Genomic DNA, 25,557 nt, shown 5'->3' on the forward strand with positions numbered 1-25,557 from the left:
CACCAGATATTGATGCTGCCTGCCATGATTTGAACCTGAGAAGTCACATACTGAGGCTATTTCGTTGGCTTCACTAGTCATTCTTATCACTATGGATTATAATTAATTTTGTAATTCTACATTTAGATGTCTATCTCCTTGTCTTCATTAATTAATTTTTTAACATGACTAGCTCATGGGATAATCACATTCCCAAAATCATATGATGTGAAACTTCTATTTCTACACAAATTTAGCCCATTACCGAATCACCATTGAGAGTGTACCTAAGAATCCTAAATTTTATTCAAGAAAACATGTCAATATATACTATCTATATATATTACTACTCATGAAGCTAGCATCTTTTGATCAAGTTTGTGACCTCCCTTTCATCAACAAGATTTGACGAGAAAATGTTACAGTAAGTTGAAATGAGAGCAAGACTCTTATTGAATTTGAACCAAATTGATTGAGTTAGCTTAGAAATAATCCTGCAGACAAAAGTCTCTTAACATTCTTAAAATTATATTGTGACTTTTTTTCCTCTCATTTTCATGTCCTGAAAAAAAAAAAATGAAAACATGCGGTGGAAGTGGAGAACTTCACCAAAGAACTTCACCAAAGATTTTACCCTAGAGATAGACATTGGTGCGAGAAAACAACTAGGAAAGATAGGCCATCTTTCCTGGTGCAGATTTTGTAGTTGATGTGTATTTATATAGGAGGTTACGTTTGGCACAATGTCCCAAAATATGGGATGGGTTTATTTGTATGGAGTATACAGTGCCAAGACCTTTATCAATAGCTAAAGGAATTAATCAAAAGAACTCTGCATTTAATAAATATTTAATTTGATGTTTATGTGTTGCTTTTAATGTCCCAAAAATTATGTTACTTTTTAAAATGAAAAAAAAACTAAAATGCCCAAAATACCGCTCACGAGCCACTTCATCATCCTTTTACATGACAAGAAAACTATAGTCTGTTAGTAAATAATTGAAAACTAAGTAAAATGGTAATGTTTTTCCACTGTAACAATAGATTGGTCAAAACCTCCATAAGATATTTCACCATTATAGTGGCAACTGTATGACCACTGCTAGAAAACCTCTCTCTCGCTATGCATATATATATATATATATATATATATATATTCAAGGATCCTTTTCTTTCTGAATCTAGAGTTTGATTTCATTCTTTAGTGGTAAACATGGATAACTACTTTACAAGTGACTAATTCTCCCCCAAAATATTTGGCACCAGACAAAGAAGTAGACACGAAATTTATCATGAAAAACTCGAGTTCTGCAAGGAGACAACCATACTCTAGAGGCTCCATTTAGATTGTTGACTGGCGAATGACCACTCAACTTGCATCCATCCAGGGTTTTAAGCATTTACTCGACCAAGACAAATGGAAATAAAGAACAAAACTTCACAGATTCATAAAAGGAAACTAACAAAAGACCTTGAATATACAACCTCAGGAGTACTAAAACAAATGAACAAGAAAGATCAAGATGAAAACTCATGAACAAGTATTACGCTGGTGTGCAATATGAAAGACTATCTATGAGAAGCATGCTAGCACGTAATATATAAAGCTAATGAGAATCACGCCGGTATGCAATATGAAGAGCTAAGCATAGGTGGGAGGACACAGACGAGGTGAGGACCTGCTGGATTGCAGCTAATGTTTGCATCACCAACATCAGGCAAACCAAGCTGCGGCGGGCGCACGTATCCGGACACCAGCGGGACACAGGTAACTGTGACCTCTATCCTCGAACCTGCAGTTCTGCTAATATTAGAATTGGGTGTGCATAGAATATCCACAAAGAGATATTGGAGATAAAGATGGAAATGAGTTATAATACAGGCCTTGTGTTTTTGACAATGATACATGTCCTCTTTTCCTCCCAGCAATCATCCAGTTCTGTGGGTTGGCATCAACTTCATACAGCACCTCAGCCTGTCAAGTGAATAGCGCTTAATATTCATCAATTCCAAAGCAAGAAACAGATAGAACAACTGTATCTTTGTTTGAAACCTGTTTATGCATGTACATATGCTAACATGTTTTGATTCCCAGAAGCAAAACCAGGAGGCCCATTCACTAAATTTGTTTTGGAACAGGCACCTAAATAGTTTCTTGCCTATCTGCTATGATAGTGGGCAAAGCATCCTCTTGGATGGTTCCAAAAATCATGTCCAAAAGGCTAAATGAGTCTTTTACGTGCTTTGGATACCATTAGGCTGACAATTCCATCAAAGAGTTCTTTTCACCAAAAGAAAAGAAGAAAAAAAACAAAAGAGGATTAAAGGGTGTACATTATTGGTTAAAATACATCCAATTACTCTTAGTAAGTTAGTAGCCTATAACCAAATTCTAAACTTCATAGTTGAGCAGTTGATTTTTTATCAGAGAGTGCTAGATGCATTAAATTATCAAAGCAAACTATGATTCTACTTTGAGCATGAGATTTTAGAACCTTTATGTCAGTCTGGTTATTAGAGAACTCTACAAGAAGAAGAACAACAACAACAACAAAGCTTTTAGTCCCAACTATTTGGGGTCAGATATATGGATCTTGCTTCTCCATTCTATTTAGTGCATTGGTTTGTGCCGACTCAAGCAAATATCATATCTTCGTTACCTAATTTCCTAGTGTTAGTTTTGGTTTTCCTTTCCTTCTTAAGAACCTTCTATTTGAATGAAGACACTCTTTTTTATGGGTGCCTTATGTGGGTCTTCCTTGGACATGTCCAAACTACCTTAATCTATTCTTGCATAATTTTTCTTACAACACCTAGCTTTTGTCCAATATAATCATTTCCCTATTCCATCTTTTCTGGAAGTGCCACATAACCACCTTCACACCCTCATTAAGATCGGGTATACCCAACTTTTGATGAATATGTTGATTTCTAGTTGCCCAATATTCTAATCCGTAAGAATTGTCAAGCCTATGGCCGTTCTATAAAAATCTACTTCCAACATAAGGGGTATACCATGATCACACAACACACTAGAATGAATGATCACACAACACACTAGAAGCACTTCTCCATTTTAATCATTCCAATTTAATTCTATTAAAAGAGTAAAACGAAAATCCAAAACACAGCTAGGGAATATAGAAGTCTGAGTATTTCAAATTCCAAGAGAAAAATATTGTACAGGACTTACTCGGTTTTCATCTATATTTTTCAATCTTTCAACTCTCCATCTCATATTGACCAGCTGTCCAACTCTCAAGCAATCACATGAAAATGGAAGAAAGCCAACCGCTACACATGGATCAAGTACAGGGCGTTGCAAAACAAGTGCACTCTTGAACAGAAGCTCCCCATGATTTCCAGGTTTAACTGACACTGCTGTATGCGCTCCAACAGTTCTGTCCCCAATAATTCCATATTTAATATTTAGTAAGCTGTCTGTTTGTACTCCGTCCTCCTGATCTGCATAATTTAACATTTTTTTAACTAATCTAACCAATTCATGTGAACAACCAAATAAGATGTTACGGAAAATAACCAGCAATGATGGACATCAACTACATGAATAGAGTCAACCGGAAGGAAAGAATACAAGACATCAAAAAAATAATAGTAAGTTAGAGCCATATCAATAGTCTGAACCATCATGTCTAGAAAAGTAACAGAAAGCCATAGGAATACAAGCCCAAGCTATGCTCACACTTTTCCTTCTCTATTGGGTAAAAGGTACAATCACACTCTGTTGCTAATATTTCAGTCATTTTATTAGAATTGTTGTTACTTGTTAGAACAGCATAATCTTAAACTTAAAAGAGGACAGTTGTTTATTTATAAATCTGTATAGGATAAGGCGATAGATATGGATGAACTCTGTTTATAACCATCGCTAATGTTTTTTACCAACAAGGAAGCGCCATAATTTAGTTCTTCAAGATGAGATCCAGTAACCAATAATAACTGAATTATCAAAATCAGATATAGCAGTAAGAAATATGTACACTAAATAGACAAAAGCACGACTAACGTTTCTCATATAATCAATCCAAAAATAATTGAATCCCCTATCTGCTCCCATCCAATTAATGGACTCATCCAATAGCAACAGTTTTTATGAACTTCCTCACAAGGACTATCTAGTTTCTTCTGAACCTCCTTTAAATTTCAAGAATCTAATGATCAGCATTTCACTTTTCTTTTCATTCCCACCATATCAGATTAATTTGTGACATCTACATTGTTCTCATATGATTGGTTGTCTAGATCAGACTAAAATTCATGACATACACAGTGTTCTTGTATCGCTTGTCTACCCTCTCTATAACCAAAAATTCTGATCAATGCTACCATTCCAGTCTTGTCATTGACTTTTTTATAAATTTCCTTCACACCTCAAAGATGCACAAAGAGTGCACAGAAATTCCACTTAAGAACTATAAAGTACCAGTACATGGTAGCATCAATGCACAACATATAGAAGGCAAGGAAAAAGTTGTGAATATCAGTATGTCACAAAATCAAAAAGCCTTGCACCAATAGTGATAATCTCTTCTCGTCCAGATCAACATTCTAATAGGCCTGTGGCATGTGGGCGGCAATGGCACCACATATATACACGTGAAGCCACATATAAAACTGTGTAGACTCGGCCGCATTTAGAAATTTTAGATTATGAAAACTTGAGTACAATATACTGGCTTAATTAGCAGTTCTTCCTTGGCGACAGTCAATTGAAAAATTAGTTCATGTTAGTCTAACAGAGACCACTAGGGACCTTGTAGGTGGCAGTTTCTTTCTCATCTGCTGGAAGCATAATAGATTACTTTCTTATTTTTCAATGAACAAGAAAACCTAGAAAATATTTTAATATCATAGTTCAAGAATCTTGATCAAGAAAAAAAAAGAATCAGATTGAAGTTTATCTATAAAAGGTTTTCATAATTATCGACAATTTAGTATGTAGGTAAAATTTAAGTTACCAAAGAACGAAGTTACAATCTATCACTCATAGTAAAGATAAGGTTATTTGACTATTTTAGGACATAGGGCTCGATTTATAAATAGTCGAAAGAAAAGGTTTGAACTTTGAACAAAACAAGTCACTAATGCATGGTGTGAAATTGAAATTTTCCTTTATTTCTTTTGAAAGGATATACACCTATTACAATGGATACAACTTAGAGCACAAAAGATGTATCATTATTTATATCAAGCAATACATATGAATGACTTTGTCCCCAACAAACAATAATAAACTAAACTAAGCAAAGATTGGTAATATGAACCCATATTATACTAGTTCAGAATAACGGCATACTTTGTCTCATGCATGATAACCTATAAAAATGGTGTAATAAGTTGAAAGTGCAACGTGAATATTCCAGAAGTTACCCTTGTAATAATCACTAACTTCGACAGCCAAACGGCCCAAACATATTCTCTAAGTTAAACGAATGTGAAAATTTTACCTCTGGTATTAGCTAAGCGTATAGTAAATAAGATTCCTGCTGTAGAAGATGGAGAGATAACAAGGGGGAAGAAACTTGAGGTTGGTCGTCCATCACCCTTGCCTATGTGGACAAATCCAGCTTGAAGATCTAGCCATGCATCATATAAGTTCAGGGTAGCCTTCACTTGGGAATGCAATATCACCTAGATATTCAGACAGATTGAAAAAGAACACCAAAATAAATTTCGATGAAGATCATTAATTCTTTCATACTATTTGGAGAGGTTACAACATTGTGTACAACTGTACTAATGCAAACCAGTAATCCACGTAAGAGAACTTTCTCCCCAAACTACTTCATGTACACAGCAAAAAAATTTCTTCATAAACAAACCTATTAGTCTCATTCTTTTCCTAGAAAGAAGGGTTGTGATTACCATTGATTACTGAATGTTCCTGATAGCTGGGGTCACAGCTCAAAACTAACAGCAGCAGGATAGTGCTCAGCTCAAGCTTGAATGAGCTGTGGATTATGTGAAGCTCCAGGTTGGCTCGCCCTTAAAGGCTAAACCAACCATGTTCAAGCTCAGTCTACCAAACAAAATTCCAAGTATGGGTATAAACAAGGGGAGCTCGAGTGACCTCAACCTAGCTAAGCTTGGGTCAAAATCTATTGGACACAGGTTCAAGCTTCAACTGATCAAGTGATCCAATGGCTCGTCGGCAAGCTCAATAACCAAGCTGGCTCAAATTTGACTCAATTGGCTTGGTTTCAAAAATTTTAGGGAAATTTGCCCCTTATCTTATGGGTTTATTTTGGTTCAAACCTCAGCTTCTCACTTCTTCTTAAAATGTCTCTGCAATTTTAAAAACAAATACATTCGACACTTTGAGTTTAATAACTCACTTCACTTTAACATAAAAGTCAAAGAGAAATATTCGATCATATTCAAGGGTGATATTTTAAAAATATCTAAGATTACCCTCATCAATGCTCATAGTGAGCTCATATGTAATGGTTTTACTTTCACAATTATGTCATTTTTTTTTTAATTCTTCCGACTAATTTTTATATTTTCAATTTCAAATTATTCCTATGTCAATGGGTATTCAAACTGTTCCCGAGCAAGGTATTATAATAATATTAAAAGTTTAGTTAATTAATTTTTTATTTGGTAAAATTAGGGTATTATGATGGTAATAGCAAGGATTCGAGTTTCGACCGATCTCGAGTGGGGTCGGCCGAAATGGATCGGATCGGCTATCCCGATCGGTTTCGGCCTCGTCAGTAGGTGGTGAAGGCGGCAGCTAGAGAGAGAGGAGAGAGAGAGAGAGAGAGAAAAAGAGGAAGGGAGAGTGAGGGAGAGAAAGGGAGAGAGAGAGTGGGAAAAAGAAAGAGAGTGAGAAAGAGAGGGAAAGATTAAAAAAAAAAGAGGGTATGAGAGAGAGAGTGGGAAAAAGGAAGAGAGTGAGGGAGAGGGAATGATAAAAAAAAAAGGGTATGAGAGAGGAAAAAGGAAGAGAGAGTGAGGGAGAGGGAAAGATTAAAAAAAATGGGGTATGAGAGAGAGGAAAAAAGGAAGAGAGAGTGAGGAAGAGGGAAAGATTAAAAAAAAAAGGGTGAGAAAAAGAGAGAAAGAAAAAGATAGAAAAAAAGAGTGTGGGAGAGAATGAATACTTTAGACTAACAGTTAGAGGGATAGAAAAGAAGAGAGGGAGAAAAAGAGATTTTTACTTTTTAGGCTTTATATGTGAGTAATTATTATTTCTTATTTTCTAAATTTTTAGAAATTTCTCAACATTTTTAATAATATTTAAAATTTTTATTTAATTAAAATAGTCCGATCCGATACAGGCGGCCGATACGGCTGATACAGCCGATACGTATCGTTTTTTCGGACGGCCGATCCCGATCCCGATACCGATTTTTGGAACCTTGGGTAATAATAGGGTGTAAATTGGAATTTCTTTTGGTAAGAGATAAGGGTTTCTTTATAAAAAGGGATAGGGTAGAGTTTGAACCATAAAAATTCATAATGCAAGGGTTTTTTGAAATTTTCCCAAAATTCTATATCAGTTTGACACCCCTAATTCCAAGTCGACAAGTAGCACATTTAAATCTCTAGAACCAGCATGTTCATGTGCTTCTCAATCACCATAACAAAGCCAATGTAAGGTGCTGTTGAGTGAACAAATGGCCAATGTTATCATGTGAACCTAAATAGTCTTTGTTGAAATATTAAAGAAAAGCTAAAATCTTATAGCATGCGCCAGCTCTGAACCCATGAATCATGCATTGTACATAGCTCGCATCAACTATACTACCATAAAAAATGTTTAAACTTAAACCTCATGGACAAATATGTATAACCTAGGAAACATCACTACTTATATACTTACTATTCAAGCTATTTAAAGAACTCAAACTCAGCTCGTTTATTAAACAAGCGAGCTCAACCTGAGCCACAAAAAGAGTCAAGCTTGAGCAGCTCCAAGTTTATTAGCTCAATCAATACCCCTATTTGAAACCTCATGAATGTTGCAAGTTGTACGTATTGTCCTTCCTAATTAAACCACCACAATATAAGATTAATTGAGATGACCAAGTTTAAAGTGTAAACAAGGATGTTAGGTGTGTGAATCTTGTGTATTGATTTTTGAAAATCTCACAGAATAAAAGCAGTTATGATATCTTTGGTTCTTTACAGTAAAAAAACAGAAAAAGAATAAGTTAGATAAAAGAAAGTCAAACACTCAACAGACATTGAAAAAATCAGAATTATAATAGCCAATAACCACAACTTTCAAGAAACTTCTACAATGTTGAGAATCCATACCTGCAAAAGTAAAATGCCATCACTGCATTTATCTGCAATGCGTGTTGTGACATTGAATGGGTCAGTAAAATTCACTGCAATTGTCCTGGAAACCAAGTATATGGTGTTAAAGATTACTTTGAAGAACATATATCTCATTAACTGATAAACCTGATTCATGATAAAAGAATGAATGAAATCTGAAAATGAACGTTACCTTTCAAATATTTGATTGTGGAAAGCTCCAAATTCGAGTTTCAGAGCAATCATTCTCATTCCATCTACAATATTCTGCTTTTGAGGAAAGACTGAAAATAAACTAAAGTCAGAAATCTGGAACCTTACTCTACCCATATGCATGTGATACATATATCTTTAGCTATAATGAACAAACCTGCTGATGCTCCCCTTGAAATCCTGTCATCAATAGCACGAACAGGAAACCACACAATAGTAGTTGTATCACTAGCCCAATCAGGCAACTCTATTTTACCACTTTGAAGCAACACCTGTTCGAATACTCTAGCAGAAGTGGCAGAGCTTGTTGTAATGTTGGAGTCACCAGCATAAGTTGCCCTCTCCACAGCCTTTGAATGATCCTCTATTTCAATCATATGAGACTCCTCGATTATTAGCCCTGGACCCGTGTCTATATGCAAAATAGCACCCTTCATAGAGTAGTTTATCGGCTTAACAATTATCCCAAACCATTGGAGCTCATTCATAAGCAATGCAGATGATACTGCAGCAGTAATGTCAACCAAAGGTCTAGGCTTGAGCACCTAAAGAGCAACACCAAACACTTAAATGCATAAGATGAACATGAACACTTAAATGCACTAGAGAAAATACTCTTTTGTTTGACTCCTGGCTTACTTTGTATAATATCTAATAATACTGAAATTATCAACTTAGATATAATAATACTGAATTATCGATGTTTAGATCGACTATCTTAGCCCATTAATTTTGTACGAGTTGCAAGTTTCTCAACAACAAAGTTAACAAGTTCAGAAAATTAAACACCACAAAAGATTTCCATAAACTAATACAATACAAGCGAGCTTTTGAGAGTAATACCTTGAGAACAGGTCTTGTTGGCTTCTCATAACTCATGAAATCATCACTATCTTCAGGACCAACTTTAGAGAAGCCATGAGATCTGAATCGTAGATGGCCAATCTGTCCAGTAAGAGCACCCAAGACATAGGAACCAGGCTTTTGTGGGGGATGTCAAGAGTGATGACATTTCTACCTGGTTTAAGTATATGAGCATTGGAACTCTCAATTGCCTACAAAACGGCAAACCAATCATATCCCTATGTCATAAAATTAAAATTGCAACTTACCAAATAAGCCACCTGACATAAAAGATACATAACTGACCATGCCATCCCCTTCCCTCACCCCCAAATTAATAGATTGTTCACTATATATATATATATATATATATATATATATATATATATATATATATATGAAACCCAGGAAGACTTTGTAAATATGCCACCAAGTTTTTGTAGAATCAAACAATTTATAAAAAAATGAAAAACAAAAAGCATACCTCGGCACCTTCATCCACATTATAAGAAGCTGACAGTGTCAAACTAAGAGATTCGAGTGTAATATCGTCTGGAAAGCCACTCCATATTGTTACTGACAGTGTACCTGGATCCCCATCACATAGCTCAAGTGGCAGACCAGGATTTCCAGAAAATGTTATTAGAGATGAGACATCAAGTGGTACTGGATGCTTCATTTCACTATGAGCAAGCCTAACAACCTCTGACTGGAAAGCTTGCCGCTCTTTATTCAAGAATAAATCATTATCCAAAGACAATAATCTAACACAGGAGGAAAGGTAGCCAGCTTCATCATTAAGAATCTTCTGGCATTCTGCGAGATTCGGAAGTACATCAGCCAATAGGTCTTGCCAACCTTCACCAGCATAAAGTGCGCAAACTTTCTCATATGATTTTGCAGCCAAATCAAAGTTTCCATGCTTAAAAAGTATAGCTGCAATCTCTCCATCCAGGACAACACCATGCCTTTTCCACCAAGAACGGTGGTAATTTTCAGCAGCTCCTTTTGTAAGCTCCATATATTTTTGCTGAAAACACATTATGTAAGTGAATACAAGCTAGTTTGCTTTAATGGGTTTGCTAGTCAATTAGCCTCTTCTAGAGGCTAATAGCATGGACATTTGCAAACTTCCATGACAAATAAATCAAATTTGTAACCAAAAGCATACAAATTAAACATGACAGAACAGCCGAACTAGTTTATACACCTGAAGACAAAATCCTGCAAAGAGTCATCTCTGGCTCTCTGTCATTTTCGCTAACCAGAATTAAAGCTCAGAGCTACGGAATCTATTGAATTAGCTCCCAAATTTAAGGTGCATAAAGGGTTTATACTTCATAAATAGCTTGTATGTCTGTACATTTGAAAAACATTCCTCATATGCAATCTGTGGTGGTATAAAAAGTTAAACGAGCAGAGATTGAGATCAAATAAATAGTGTGCTCTCATCTCCATCAATGAAATCCAGATGTGCGGTTCATGGCAGCTATACATTCGAGTATGAAAAAAAGTAGATAAAGAAAATGCCACATTTGAAAAGAAGTTATAAAATCATATAATCTTCTATCACGAGGAAACAAATAAAAGATATCATCATTTATGTTTTTCCCCAGAAGCAGGGGAGGACTGAAACTTAAAAGGTTCCACAAGAAGAAAAGATAGATGGACTTATTTGACCAGCTATGATAGATCAGATATTAGCCATCTAGGAGTTTGTAACTTTGTATCAAATTAGGGAACAAAGTGAAATAATCTTCGTCTCTGATATCAAAGGGATAAACAAATTAGAAAAGATAAAAATGCTCAATTAGATCCGAAAAGAATGTTATTTAATTGAAGCTATTTTATTCAACCTACTGACAGAGGCGAAAACATGTAAATAGCTCAATCTTAATGCAAAAATCTGTAGTACCTCATATTCCTGCAGTGATGATAGTGAACTCAATAAATCGAGATTAGATATCGTCTGTTTCAGTGCATGCTCTGCTGCAACATGGATCTCTGATAATCTCATAGGGCGATCAAGTGACAATGAGCCTTCAGAAGTTGCTGGTACAGAATATGTCCTTGACATAGTAGCACTTGCATTAGTTTTATTGGGAGAGAACCTTGAATTTCCATCCAGACCTGAGCTGCCCACACAATGCAACATAAATGGAACACAAATGAAGCTTGATGTTTTTGAAGTTAAAGAAGAACATCTATGAGACAAAACCAAACCATATATTATCATTGTCTAAACAATCATTACCCATCATTATGATGACTATCAAGTAACTCGGACACATTTCCAATGGACAGGGCAGCTCTACGACGATTAGCCTCCCGTAAAAGTAAAGAAGGTTCTAGTGGCAATGCTTTCCTGTGAATGTTGAAGTGCTTTCCTCTACGATTTTCTTGAAGAAACATCTGCATTCAGAAGAAAGCACAACTTCAATATACTTTCTGTGAATTAAGCTGCTGTAAGATGTCATTTCAGAGGATGGATGGTACAAAATATAGCATTTCCTTCAACTTATCTTGATCTTTTAGTTGCAGTAGTCTAACAGCTTTGTCTAAGTTATCCTGCATGACGAAGTTCTCTACAGTACAAGAGATGTTCACACAATAGAAGTTGCTTGCTTTGGAAGTTAATTCAGCCTTGCAATTAAAAACAGAAACTAAGCGTCCCTTCCCTGTCCATGAGCCATCAAATGATTACCAAGTTTCTGCAGATTTATTGTCGTAGTGTACTGTGTGATCTCCAAACTAAAATCACTCATAGATGGCCATATAACATACCGGAAGCGTGTAATACATAGCATCCTCAGGTTTTCTAGGCAAGTACATAGTCAATAAATAACCATGAAGTAAAATTTCTAAAGTCAAGCTTGCTCATAATAAACTTCATAAAGGTGCTGAACTTTAATTCTATCAGGCTTGCGAGTAAGCGTGACCAATCGTCCTTCCTTTCTATTCCATGTGGATAGAGTCCAAGTGTTTAACTACTTATGTACTTAGTACATTGAGATTTCTAGAAAGAGTAGGTTTGCCGGCAAAGATGGCATGTGCACAGGAGGTGCTGCATAATAGTAACAACCCTGAATGCACAAATCTTCTACACAATATGCACCCTATATGGAACAAAATCCAACTACATTAAGTACGAAGCTAATAGCAGCTAGCTGCATGCTATCATGGAGTTTGGGGCATTTATTAATGATACATCAAACAATGCACCACCAAAGTGGAATTGTAATGTTTGCAAATCAGTAATAATGGACCGGACAGGATGTAAGGTCTAAGGAATGTAGAGAAATTGTCAAGTAATTGAAATGTGATACAGCATAAGGATCAAGTTCTCCAAGAAAAAGTCGTCAAATAAGCCATGCAAATAAACTGAAGGAGTGAAATATCTATGTGCTAAAAAATTGTTGACATTTCAAATTATTAACTTCTATTATAAATTATTCTTGTCAACCTACCAACTACTCTAAAAACTTAACCATGTTAGCCCCCATTCATTTCCAAAATATCTTTTTCTAATTCCGAAATACAATTCTTTATCCCCAAATAATAGTTAAATATCAAAATAGTCTTATTCCAGAATACAAATAGTATTCATCAAAATTACATCTTATACTATACATAAACTCAATTATCAATTTATTCTTGATTTGACTACAAATTCTCTCAAATATTTTATCATACTTTATTACTTCTCTCTCATCTCTCGAACATCTTATTATAATTTATCGCTCATCTCTCTTCTCCCTCAATCATCTTATCAATACATTACCATAATTTATCATTCATCTCTCAAACATTTATAATACATAATACCACCTCATATAATAATTATAATAATAATATATTATTCTAATAGTAAATTCTTAAGATTAAGTATAAATATTACAAAATTTCTTAATAATATAATGTAATTGGACTTAAAAAATATATATTTATAATCTATTGTTCTATAACTTTTTTGTTTTACACTAATGAATAAAAATCAACTTAAAAAGTATAAATGTCAATAATTAAATATTCCATGAAAATAAGTACATTTTAAAAATTATTATTATTAGATACTATTTTAGAATATGCTTAAATATAAATATAAATATTAAAAAACTATTAATAATATAATATATAACTTGATAGAATAAAATTAATTATAAATTATCTTATTATTAAAATAATTTTTACATGTACTAATAACATTAAAGTATAATATTAATAAACCAATGTGTTATCAAATTAAATATTTATTCAAAGATAAAATAATACATTTACTATTTAAACCACATATTAACCTAATCGAATCTTTCTTTCTGTAAGTAATAAAATAAGAAATTACATACCTACTACTTCCCTCCCAATCATTGCACACCTAGGACAGCATTTTATGGTAACCATAGATGGCCATGCTATAGGCATGGCACAGCACGTGCCACAAGAGAGGAAGAGAAAAGATGGGGGCAACTACTCACCTTCACCCTTCTCTACTCGTCGTCGCTCGCCGCCAACCTCACTGTCATCCTCGACCCCCCCCCCCAAGCGAGATGCATCACTTGCAACAAACATGTCGGGTGCCCTAGCCCAAGGAGGAAGAGAAAGGGGCAATTGGGTCGGGTTGATTAAAAAATTAAGTTGCTCATCTAGCTCAGGTGCATTGCGAGTGATGCGTCTCGCTAGGGGGGCAGCGAGCAATGATGACGAGCAGCAAACCTGCTAGGAGGGGTATCGTGCGGCACCCCTCGTGCCACATGCTGGTATGCCACCGGCATGGTCATCATTGATAGCAACGATAAAGTATTACCTACCTACCAGCATCCAATGTATATATAGACGACAACATAGTAATGAACACCTACCAACACTCTATATAGCATTGCATACATAAAACATAAAGCATGATAATACATTATTATATGCATGCATTACATACATATAATACATTAATTTATTTACCATTTATCCAATCAATCTACTTTCAATCATATCGAAGGGTATTTTAATAATTTTTCTTTTTACCTTCATTTTATATCACATCAAACATAATTAGTACACCCCTATACTAGAATGCAAATAAACATAGAAATAGTTATTTCTAGAATAAATCCCTTATTTTGGTATTAATAAATAGAAATTGCTATTCTTATTTCACCTCTATTCCACATATAAACAAGGCCTTAGAAAATAGCAGTTTTAATCCTCTTTTTATTCTAAACAATCCTAGGCTAGAAACATTCCGGTAGGCCCAAGACATGGATTTGAATTAAAAAGGTGGAGGTTTAATATTTAATAGACAGATAGGTCTAGTAGGATTTGAACTCTATATCTCTTGCTTTGTTACCAAGTTGATTCATCGAAGGCCAGGTTGAAAAGGTGGCATTAGTGTATTTGGTAAGGCATGGAGAGATTTGTTCTACAAAAAAAAATTAAGCTTCAAATTTAGTTTGACAATGCACTAATTCTATATGATAAGGCCAATAAAGAAATTAATGTGAGGATTTTAGAGTGCACAGAGTGCTTGTAAGCCAAATTTAGTTGTCTGTGGAATGCACTAATGCAGTCCACAAACAACTTCTGCTTTACAACTGCAAAAGCAGTGATATTTCATGATCATACAATTAAATTCTCGTCAGCAGAATATTAACACAGGAAGGAACTTTATGATGTAAAAATAATGTACTTATAATAACAGGAGTATGCTTTTCAGCACAAAGGACTTGCCTTCTCCTTTGAAAGAACTTCAGCCGAAGCATCAGGTGGAACTGAAGGCCATGTAGCTGGTTTGGGCCAGGGCAGCATGCTTAGAGAAGCACTGACAGAAGAAGATTGAACACAGAGATCCGTGTTAGATGACACCAGAAACAAAAGCTTCAGGCGGGCAAAGATCAAGCAGATCATAAAACAGTAGCAAACTTAGATATACTGTGTACTTTCAGCAATATGAGAAACTGAATATATTTAGGTTAGCCAAATTTATACCTGTTAATTGGACTCTTTTCCATGTCAACTCCATAGCCTATAAGATATGCAAGTCTCATAAACTGCAATATCCATCAAGATCATCTTATAAAACAACCATGAATGTAGCAAATACTAAATACAAGTTCAAAGCTTAAAAATATTGCCTATAACTAGAATAATGAATATTACTTGCTAAATTTCAACTAGTAAAAGATGCAAGTTGACATGTTCAGCTGTTTTAGCATCACAAAACACTAAAATAGCAAAAAACTTTAAGATCCATGGAAACAAAAGCAGCACAAATTGTTTAATTGTTTGGGCTCATGATATCCTAGTTGTGACAATCAAATGTTTGACTAGGCTGCTTAATTGAGAAAATACAAGAAGAATATGATTCTCACCTTAACTCGGGCAAGTGAATAAAGGTCACCTTGAAGACGATAGAACTCTTTCTCAGTATCAGGTGCAAGTCCACCATCATAAAGGGAAGTCGTTGAATTTATTAAAGCCAAACAAGCATTTATAACCCAAACTTCTTGAAAGCAAAATGATAGCAATTTCTGAGGAAAAAAACAGACAAAGGCTGGTATTATTCAGTAAGAGAAGTTTCTAATTCTGCAAACCAGTTCTTCCTGTAATATTCAGTTGCTAGAAATACAAAGGATGACTAGAATGGGAACGAGGCAAAAGATACATTACTTCATGCATGGCTAGCGTCTTTGAATAGCTGATGATAAATGAGTAGCCCCTTGCAGCAACCTCAAGTGGACGACTCAATTTAAACAATAGCTGCAAAATAACAAGACGACTCAATTTGAGTGAACATAAAAAAAATAAACATAATTGTATTTAAAAAAAGATTCAAAATAGTTAGACTTATAGATCGAAAACTGCAAGTCTAAATCATAAAGTACTAATGTACTATCATATTCAAAGCCAAGGATGGCCGTGCCGGACAGGGCACTTGCCGTGCCGGTAGAGGCACGACACTTGGCACGGGGTGTGCCAATGGCACACCACCGTGTCGAGCCGTGCCGACCGTCACATACGCGTGTCATGCCACATGCCGTCCGGCACAGCCTCGTGCCGGTCATGTGCCAATGTAGAGGCTTTCTTAAAAAAAAAAAAGCTTATTTCAATCAATTTTTATCAAATCAACTTTACTTATTTTCTTAACAAACATGATATGACATGTAGAACCCATTTTTTTAACTTTTTCTTATTTTCATTAATTAACTTTTATTATTTGTTATTTTTGAAATGACAACTTATTTGTCATTTTTTAAAATTGGAATGACAATTCATTTGCTAGACCTGAACAACCACAAAACCGAATTTATCAGAGACAGAAGAAAGAAAAGAGATCATCTCAAGCTCAATATGATTATAGTCAAATGAGAGAAGGACTTGAGTTTATAGGTAGCAAGACATCAGGAGAGGTGCGCCCACAGGATGATATAAGTTCATCATCATTATCATCATATCAATCACACCCACGAGCCACAACACCCTTATTATACTCCATATCCACAAATGCATATGCTTATGGTGTGCCCGTGCTGTCTTTGGTTGTTCCCGTGTATATTCAATATACATATCATATCATCGAAAAATTATAAAATTCTTATTTCTATGAAGACTATGTGAGACGTTATAATGAGCAATAATATCAGTAAATAAATTTTGAAGAATATCAACAAAAATATGTTATTTACAAAAATAATCTAAAGATAAAAAATCATAAAATATTGTAATGTAGATTTTAAATTTTAATACATATATTTAGACAAAAAAATCAAAGATTGACATACCAAAGACCTAAAAATATCTCTAAATATCCTAAAAAATTTATTAAAAATATTATAGGGGGCGTGCCGATGGTGGCACGACCATCACCGTTCAAAACTGCTGGAATTTCTATTGAAAACATCACAAAGCTAACTTTTGGATAAGATAAGCTGGTATTATTATATATGTATGTATGTATGTATGTATGTATGTATATGTCTTGCATAAATATGTGGACGGGTACATAGGTGCATAGACTGTAGACGGGAGAATTTAGAGTTTTACATGTAGCTTAAAAGCAAGGATGGCTATGTCGATGGAGTATCAGCACACGGCACTAGTGCGTGCTAAACTGACATGACCTTGTGCTGACCTGTACCAATCCAGATGAGTTTTTTTTTTTTTTTTAATTTTGTTTTCATACTTTAGAAACTAACTTGGGGTTTACAAATAATAGATTAGTCCAATTTTAGTAGATCTATTATTTATAAGGGTCTTTCTTTAGTGCTAGATCTATTAAAAAAAATACTCTTTGAAATGTAGGAATCAAAGGAAAATCATGATTTCCCTAAAAAAAACTCTCCTAAATTTTAAAAAATCAGAATTAATATGTTAAATTCATTCAAATTGGATCAAAATTGGTTGGAAACCAAGGATGGCTCGCTTATGGCACAACTTATGCTACAAGAGTAGAGGCTCAACCCACTTTGTCAACCCCATGCAAGAGAGGAGAGAAAAAGAAAAAGAGAAGAAGGCTACACGCCTCTCCCTGTTGGCCATTTGTCATCGCTCTCACCGCTCGCCCTTGCCCTTCACATGCCCTAGCCTGACAAGGAAGAAAATGATGATGGAAGCAGGCTGAATAAAAACTATCCAATTTGCGGATATAACTTAAGTTGCAGATCGCTGCTATTTGACGAGAGAAGGGGTAACATGCGGCACCCCCCACCCCACCCCTCGTGCCACGTGTTGGAATGTCGGCGACACGACGATCCTTGATAGGAACATATAGATTAACTCCACATGAGTTGATTTAAACCCAAATTTTATAATTTTAGGGATAAAATTTCAGTCTAGTTAGATTTCCCTCAAATTGTAGAAAAAAAAAATCTGAAATTGATATGTCAAATTCATTCAAATTAATTAAAATCTATATAAGAACATGTTTGATTAACTACATTCAATTAGGTATTGGTTTTTATATTGAACTATTGTCAATTAACAAATATATTCAATTATATTATGCATTCAATAATGTTTTTACTGGACTATTGTTATATCTTTAATAATAGGTCATTTATAAAAATAATATAGCATTAAAAGACTCTAACGTAAACTTTAATTACATGATGAAGTGTTAACTCATTAATATTAGTTTTACTAAACATATTCAATCATATTATGTGTTGAATAATATTTTTATTAGATTATTAATATATCGTTAATAAAATAGGTCATTTAAAAAAATAATTTAAAGGATAAAAACTCTAATGTAGGTTTTAGTACATATATTCTAACTAAAAACTAAATATTGGCATGCTAAAGACCCAAAAATATCTTTAAATACACTAAAAATTTTATTAAAATGTGCTAAATACACGCCAATGGCATGCGGGGGCGTCTTAGGCGGGAATCGGCAAAGCACATGCCTTTGGCACGACCATCGTTTATTCAAAATAAAGACTAAGAATTGTCATGCCGAAAACATTAAAAATATCTTTAATACCCCCCTAATAATTTATTAGAGGTTGTCAAAGGCATGTCGGGAGCATGCTGACGAGAGATTGGTGCCCATGTGCCTTCGGCACGACCATCTTGCTTAAAAGTGTTGATGTTGTAAATTCTAGATATAAGCTATTGACTCTAACTAGAAGATCTGAATGGTTTACATCATATTCTTATAACAAGACTATTTTCTTAATAGATGCACAAGATACATATATACCCAACTTTGGAAATGCAAAACTTTTGGGACTTACGGGAACTTTGATGCACATCATTGACCATATAAGTTTCCAAATATTTATAAACGTAATCTTTTGGACTTTGCAAGTCAGATCATATGATCAAGGCTGTGTTTACAAGATACAAACTCTTATAGCCATTTATATATGCTCTAAAATATGTGTATATGAACATTACACACATAAATAACATATAAAAATATACCTATCACTAAGATTCTCAAATGAGAAAATGAAAATAGAATAGTTCCATGCTGCTTTAATTAGCGAACTATGGGGAAAAGGGAAATGATGAAATCTAGATTCCAGTTGAAGCAGTTAAAGTATCAACAAGTAAAATCATCAATGGTCATAGCTAGCTAAAAGCAACATAGGATAAAATTTTAGCGACTCTCCAATGAAGGTCAATTAATTGACCTATGAAGCTTCATTGCAAAAGCTAACTCAGAAAAATCTTTCGGGAGAAATATATTAAGATAAAGATGGAAAAGGACTGGCCAACATAATGTTAGTTCTATACAAGAAATACATAATGAACAATTGATCTAATTTCGCATGCTTCCTCAGAGTACCATTTAACTTTAAACTTTTCACGATACATTAAATATATTGAGCAATGCAAGAGAATACTGCAGTATATAATAATGGGCACACCTTTGATTGGCATGCAAAAAGATATTGTCTAAATTCAAACTCTCTAAAAGAATCATCCTGAACGATTTGCGTTAATAGTTTGAAACCAGGATTCAGCAGAGCAGCCTGGTCATCACCATTTTCCAACCCTCCAAAATCTCTGTGCTTCCCAAGAGCATTTACTGCATATGAGAAAAAGCATGAGTGAGCTGATTGATGAGGTAAAAACAGGTCAAGGAACTATGTTCATGACTATAGGACAATAGCCCACTATCACACTAAGGAAATATACTAGTTTCTCCAACAATATTGATAAAAGGTTTCATCCTTCTCAACCAAAATTCAGAGAATGGGAAAAGAGATGTGAAAAGGAAAGCTCAAAAAAAGAACATCTCAAAAGATAAGAACAAAATCAGTTGGTGTATGAAGATTGTAGGTCAAGGTAAACATGTAGCATCAAATTTATCGTATTGTCATTATTTATCCAAAAAAGGAAGGAGAAAAGGAAAATAAAATCTAGAATGAGGAGGTCCAATGTCAAATTCTATAGTCTGAAGAGCATCCATAGATATCAAGCCTTGTCCAATTAATTAAATTTTAATTTATATCCACTGAAAGGCATACTGTAGAGCTATTTTGGTAGAATAACTTATAATTTTAATTTGAGAAGGTTTCAAACTTTCAACATATCTAGTTCATAACAGATTAATCAATCTGGCCATTGTTGTGAAAGGACAGACAAAAACTTGTTATCTAAGTCAAATGACACAAATCCATGTGTAAACGGAGAAGAACCAAACCATTATTCAATCAACAATAATTATCTAACCACAAAAAAAGTTATAGTGCAGCAGTGAATTGCAGTTTGAAGCATATATATTAGTATTCTATTGTGAACATCATATATTCACCTAGAAATAGATAAAAGTCAAATAATAACAACAATGAAGTGAACAAGAAAATAAATGTGCAGTAACCTGTTTCTAGATAACAAAGTTCCAGCTCATCATATTCACGTAATGAATCTTCATGAAGATGAGCCATCTCAAACATGAAAGCCAAGCTTTCCTGGAACAAAAGAAATATCAACTTCAAAGGCAAAGCTTAAAAAAAAGTTTCAGAGAAAATTGAAACAGACAACAGCTAACCCTTTCTTCACTTGAAACTGTTGACATCAAGTAAGTTTGGTCAAATACCTTCAAGATAAAGAAGTTGCAAAAGTTCCACACTGGCATAAAACGTTGTTCACTAAGCTTGCGAATTTCCTCTTCATAAAATTGAACACGTCTATCCAACGTACTCCTGATAGATTCCACAATTTTGGAATCCAAGTCTTCCCAAAAGCTTGCATCAGCTCCATGTAAGTCCAATTTGCAGCATCTGAATAAGACATGGGGAATTCAAAATTTTGTTCAGCTACCTAGATTAACAAATTCAATCCTTTCATAAGAAAAAAGGACAAAAGAAAATATCAACAAAGTCAAACAAATTCAGCAAAAATGGCTCAGTTAAACAGATATAAATGAAGTTGGTGTGCCTCCTGCTATTACAACTGGTTCACCAGATTCGCCTAGAGCAGCATGTATGACTCAAATCAGATAGTAGCTGGGCCGAACTGTATTAAGAACTAAGGAAATGTGGAAAATTGAATTCAGCATGAGATCATTAAAATATGGAAAGGAACACAAAGGGACGGAGGGCACCTTTAATGGAATAGGAATCATAGTTGAAAGAGATGATTCTGTGCCAACTTACAACTCTATCCATTATTAGAGTATATGATATTTTAAATATAAAAAGTAAATAATGATGTATTATACCTCTCCTTCTTTTTGGAGCTGAAATCAACTTCAAGTCTAGTATATACTTTTTTTGCCATTTTAGTTGCTTGGTCATTACTAGGATGAACCTTTGAGACGAATACAATGAACCACTCTCGATCATCATTTTGAACAATTAATTTGAGCCGTGGCTTAAGAATGGTCCTAAATTCGTCAAGATCCTGCTCAAATAAAAGAGATAACCTGTAATTAACTCAAGAAAAGGGGTTATCAACTTATCATAATAATCAAGACACAGCAGCCTGCAGTAGGATCAATGTGAATGCCAGGAATACCTCGCAAGTAGCAAGAACAACAGTTGCATATGGCTCCCGGAACCAAAACACAGACTGCTCTTGTGGAAACCGACTACGCAGCCTTGCATCAGTAGTTAATATAAACTCAGCCGGCAATTTGTCCACATAAACAGGATTACGAGTCTTGTTATTTAGACAAGCCTTTGTTAATGGCAGACGTTGTTCAAAACTCTCTTTGACAGTAGGCCACAAGTCACTTACATCTTCAACTGGCACACAGAACAAGGATTACCACACATGAGCTGCAACCAAACTGACCATAAAAAGAATACTCCAAAAAAGAGAAAAAACAAATTCAGTCTGATCATATCAAGTAATACTGCTTGTTTTCATTTGGAAGAAAAAAAGATCCACCTCAAATTTTGATGTGGATAACAACAAGAAGTAGGCCAGCATCATCTTATATGAATGTTATACACTGAGATATGCTGGCTTCAATTTGTCTTGTACTATAAATAATGCAAAAGCCCCAAGGAATATCGTGTGGCTTTGAGGTTTACAAAGTATAAAAAAAAAGGAAGAAATACAATTTACACCCTTGTAATTAGGCTAAAAATTTAGAGTGTCTCCTGAATTTTATTTGTGTCACTTAACCCCCCTTATAGTTCTAACATATATGCAATGCCTAACAAACATTAATTCTAATATAAAATGATAAAAATACCATTTTTTTGTTACATCAACTAATTATAAAAGTGCTTATTTTGCAAAAATTGTTTTGTCGTATGCTTCATTCTTCTCAATCTGTCTTACTTTTATTCCACATTGTAAAAAACAAAAGAGAGATAATGTAAGGCAAAATGGTCAAAAGTTTAATAATTTTAGTAGATTACCATCACCATTAGTTTTGACAGAAAAGCTAACAATTTCACATAGACTAGGACTACAAAGGAATTAAGTGACACAAATAAAAGTCATTTAGAGATAAAATGTATTTTCTTCTAAGAAATAAAAATAAAAATAAAAAATCTATACAACAATAATGTAGGTCCCGCCACTAGAAAGCTCTTCATCTCAATTAAAAAGATAAAATGTATTTTCTCCTAGAAAAAATAAGAATTAAAAAAAAAATCTATACAACAACAATGCAAGTCCCACCACTAGAAAGCTCTTCACCTCAACAATCTCAACACAACAAAGAGTAGGATGGAACGAAGGCGTCAAAGGGAACACTTTCGGCCATGCTTTTCACTACCCTAGAAGGGTTACTACTTACTAGCATTTTGTAGTTTTGGGAAAGCCACAATCTCAACACAACAAATAGTAGGATGGAACAAAGGCATCAAAGGGAACAATTTTGGACATGCTTTTCACTTACCTAGAAGAGTTACTAGCATTTTGTATTTTTGGGATAGCCACTATCGAGTATGCCATGTACAAAGCAATTGTCAAATCTAATATGCATAAAACCAATGTTGAACAGGGCTAATTGTATATTGTTTGGTGGATGGGGAGATAATCATATATAATCAAATAATTCTAAACACAGGTAATGATCATATAATACTAGTTATCATCAACCAGGCCTTTTACAACATTACATGGTTATCTAGAGCGGAGCTCAAAGATAAGAAGGATTTAAATTAATTGTCTACAATTAGCTCTCAACTTCACTTCTTCCTGCTAGAAGTTGGTGATAAAAATTCTGGCTAAAGCAAAATTTTGCCTTCAGAGCTATCTTAAAAGTTCAGTTTCGTGCAACTTAAGAACAACATTTTGAAATGCCCTCTACACAAGGAAATAATCTAAACAAGTGGAAACAAGAGAATATCTTTTCCAAATAGTTGTTTTTTACTATTTGGCAACTCCATTTTGTGCCCTTGTGTTGTATCTTCTAACATTCAGTTTGAAGCTCATATGAAGGAGAGTTTAGCAAGGTAGCTCGACAAGCATTTGAAAGTAATCGCCTTCATGCATAATTGCATATCTACTGCACAAATGCAAAGACGAGAAAGAGAGCACACCATCGATTGGAGGATGTGATAGTGTATAATCAAGAAGTCTCACACCTTGAATAGGTCCTCAAGGAAAATGTAAACCTAGAGAAGGTACATTATCAACTTGAAAATTTTGAATTCCTAACGGATTTGTATTAAAACGATGACTTACATAAAAACACAGAAATGCAGGCAATCAGTTAGCCGAAAGGAAAATCTAGAGCAATTAAAGTATAAGTTATGAACTTTGCTAAACCGGAAAATAAAAAGATAGAACTAGGTCAGGTGGCTTGCAGATAAGAACTTAAAAGAGAAGTTCTAGACATGAACAACGTAAAAGATAAAACATCAATAAAAGAACTTGTATAGGTGAAAAGGTAATAATTTTACCCCTTAGAGAGTAAATTTTGAGAAGATATAGATGGAGTAGATAGCAAAAAATTAAACAAAGGAGCAAAGTTGATATAGCAAGAGAAATTGGGGGCATAAGAAGCTCTTTTAACGAACGGAAAAGGCGGTAGCGCCCTAACAAGAAGAGCGAAACAGGAACCGGCGGATGGCTTCCGAGATCAAGCATCGGAACATCAGATCCACCAAGAAACAAGAACGCTACGGAAGAGAAAATAGGAGAGAGATCTAGGATTGCCTTACCGGCAATGACGAGGCGATCGCAGGAGCTCTTGATTGTCTGGAACTGCGCGAGGTAGTTAGCCATGGCGGATCACAGCGTCTGCATGGCCAATCCAAGCTCAGATCGAAGAATTTGGATCGGAGAAGTGAGAGGAGAAGTAAATCTGACGGTGTGCGAGAGAGTATTTGTTCCCAGTCGTTGGTAAGTAATCTTTGTTCAACACTATCGGTCCGGGCGCAGTAGACGGGCGGCCGTCAGAGGATCAGAACTTGCGAATTTGACCCGAAACCCGATAACTAAGTTGGCGGATCCGGCCTGAGCAAAAATGGGTCTGCATGAGAATCTTCCAAGTTCTAAACCAAAGGAAAGTGAAATAATAATAAATAAAAAACTCCTGATCTAATATTTCTAGTTTAAAATTTTATTATTATATTTAGTAGTTTATTTGAATAGTGGTTATGACTGAAGACCTGATATTATAGGTTAGACTTTGGTTAATATGCTAATATAACCGTCTAGTGATTTTTTTTTCTCAAGTAGAAAATATAAGGCTGAGTTTGCTTGTGGAATAAGGGTGGAATAGGTATAATTTATTTTTGATAGTAAAATAAGTTATTCTAATGTTTAGTTCAATACTAGTATAATAAATAATAATTATATTTAATGTGACATAAAGTTAATATTAAAATATTAAAGAATAATGAAATTGTATTGGATATCGATGCTATTTTAAATGAAACAACGACAATACCCTTGAGTATATGTTAAAGTAGTAGTAAATAATTTTTTATAAAATAATATTATTTTTTATTAAAAATGCAAACTTAAAATACAATATATATTCACACTATGAATAAATAACTATGCACTACGAGGTAATGCAGGGTTATAAGTCCACACTGAAGGAAAATAACCTCGTATTTTTTATATAAAAATAACAATGCATTAAATAAATAAGCACTGCAGGATAATGCGAGGTTAATAAAATAACAATACACTAGAGGATATAAAGATGAACTATAAGATAATGCGAGGTTATAAACCGCACTCTATGTAAAATAGCCATGCACATACTAAGAGAAAATAAAGAGACACTATAGGATAATGTGCGGCTATAAGCCCATATTCTATGTAAAATAACCAAGCACAATAATAAATAAATATACACTACTAGTTAATACA

At 34.5% G+C, this 25,557-nt stretch overlaps 1 protein-coding gene across 1 annotated transcript; it reads right to left on the minus strand.

Moving 5' to 3' along the window:
* Positions 1–1,285: 1,285 nt before the first annotated feature.
* Positions 1,286–24,564, minus strand: LOC140789230 (trafficking protein particle complex II-specific subunit 130 homolog). The gene is given in 22 exon segments (XM_073138835.1): positions 1,286–1,772; positions 1,864–1,954; positions 3,173–3,444; positions 5,448–5,631; positions 8,266–8,350; positions 8,462–8,552; positions 8,639–9,026; positions 9,325–9,476; positions 9,479–9,536; positions 9,809–10,354; positions 11,240–11,459; positions 11,579–11,736; positions 15,046–15,136; positions 15,304–15,365; positions 15,687–15,845; positions 15,985–16,074; positions 19,692–19,852; positions 20,648–20,738; positions 20,867–21,050; positions 21,491–21,672; positions 21,787–22,016; positions 24,396–24,564. Coding segments are annotated over 22 exon segments (3,735 nt in total). The 5' UTR covers positions 24,460–24,564; the 3' UTR covers positions 1,286–1,596.
* Positions 24,565–25,557: the final 993 nt, after the last annotated feature.

The sequence above is a fragment of the Typha latifolia genome, chromosome 5 (assembly GCF_019914945.1).
Source record: "Typha latifolia isolate L0001 chromosome 5, TyphaL0001v2, whole genome shotgun sequence".
NCBI lineage: Eukaryota > Viridiplantae > Streptophyta > Magnoliopsida > Poales > Typhaceae > Typha > Typha latifolia.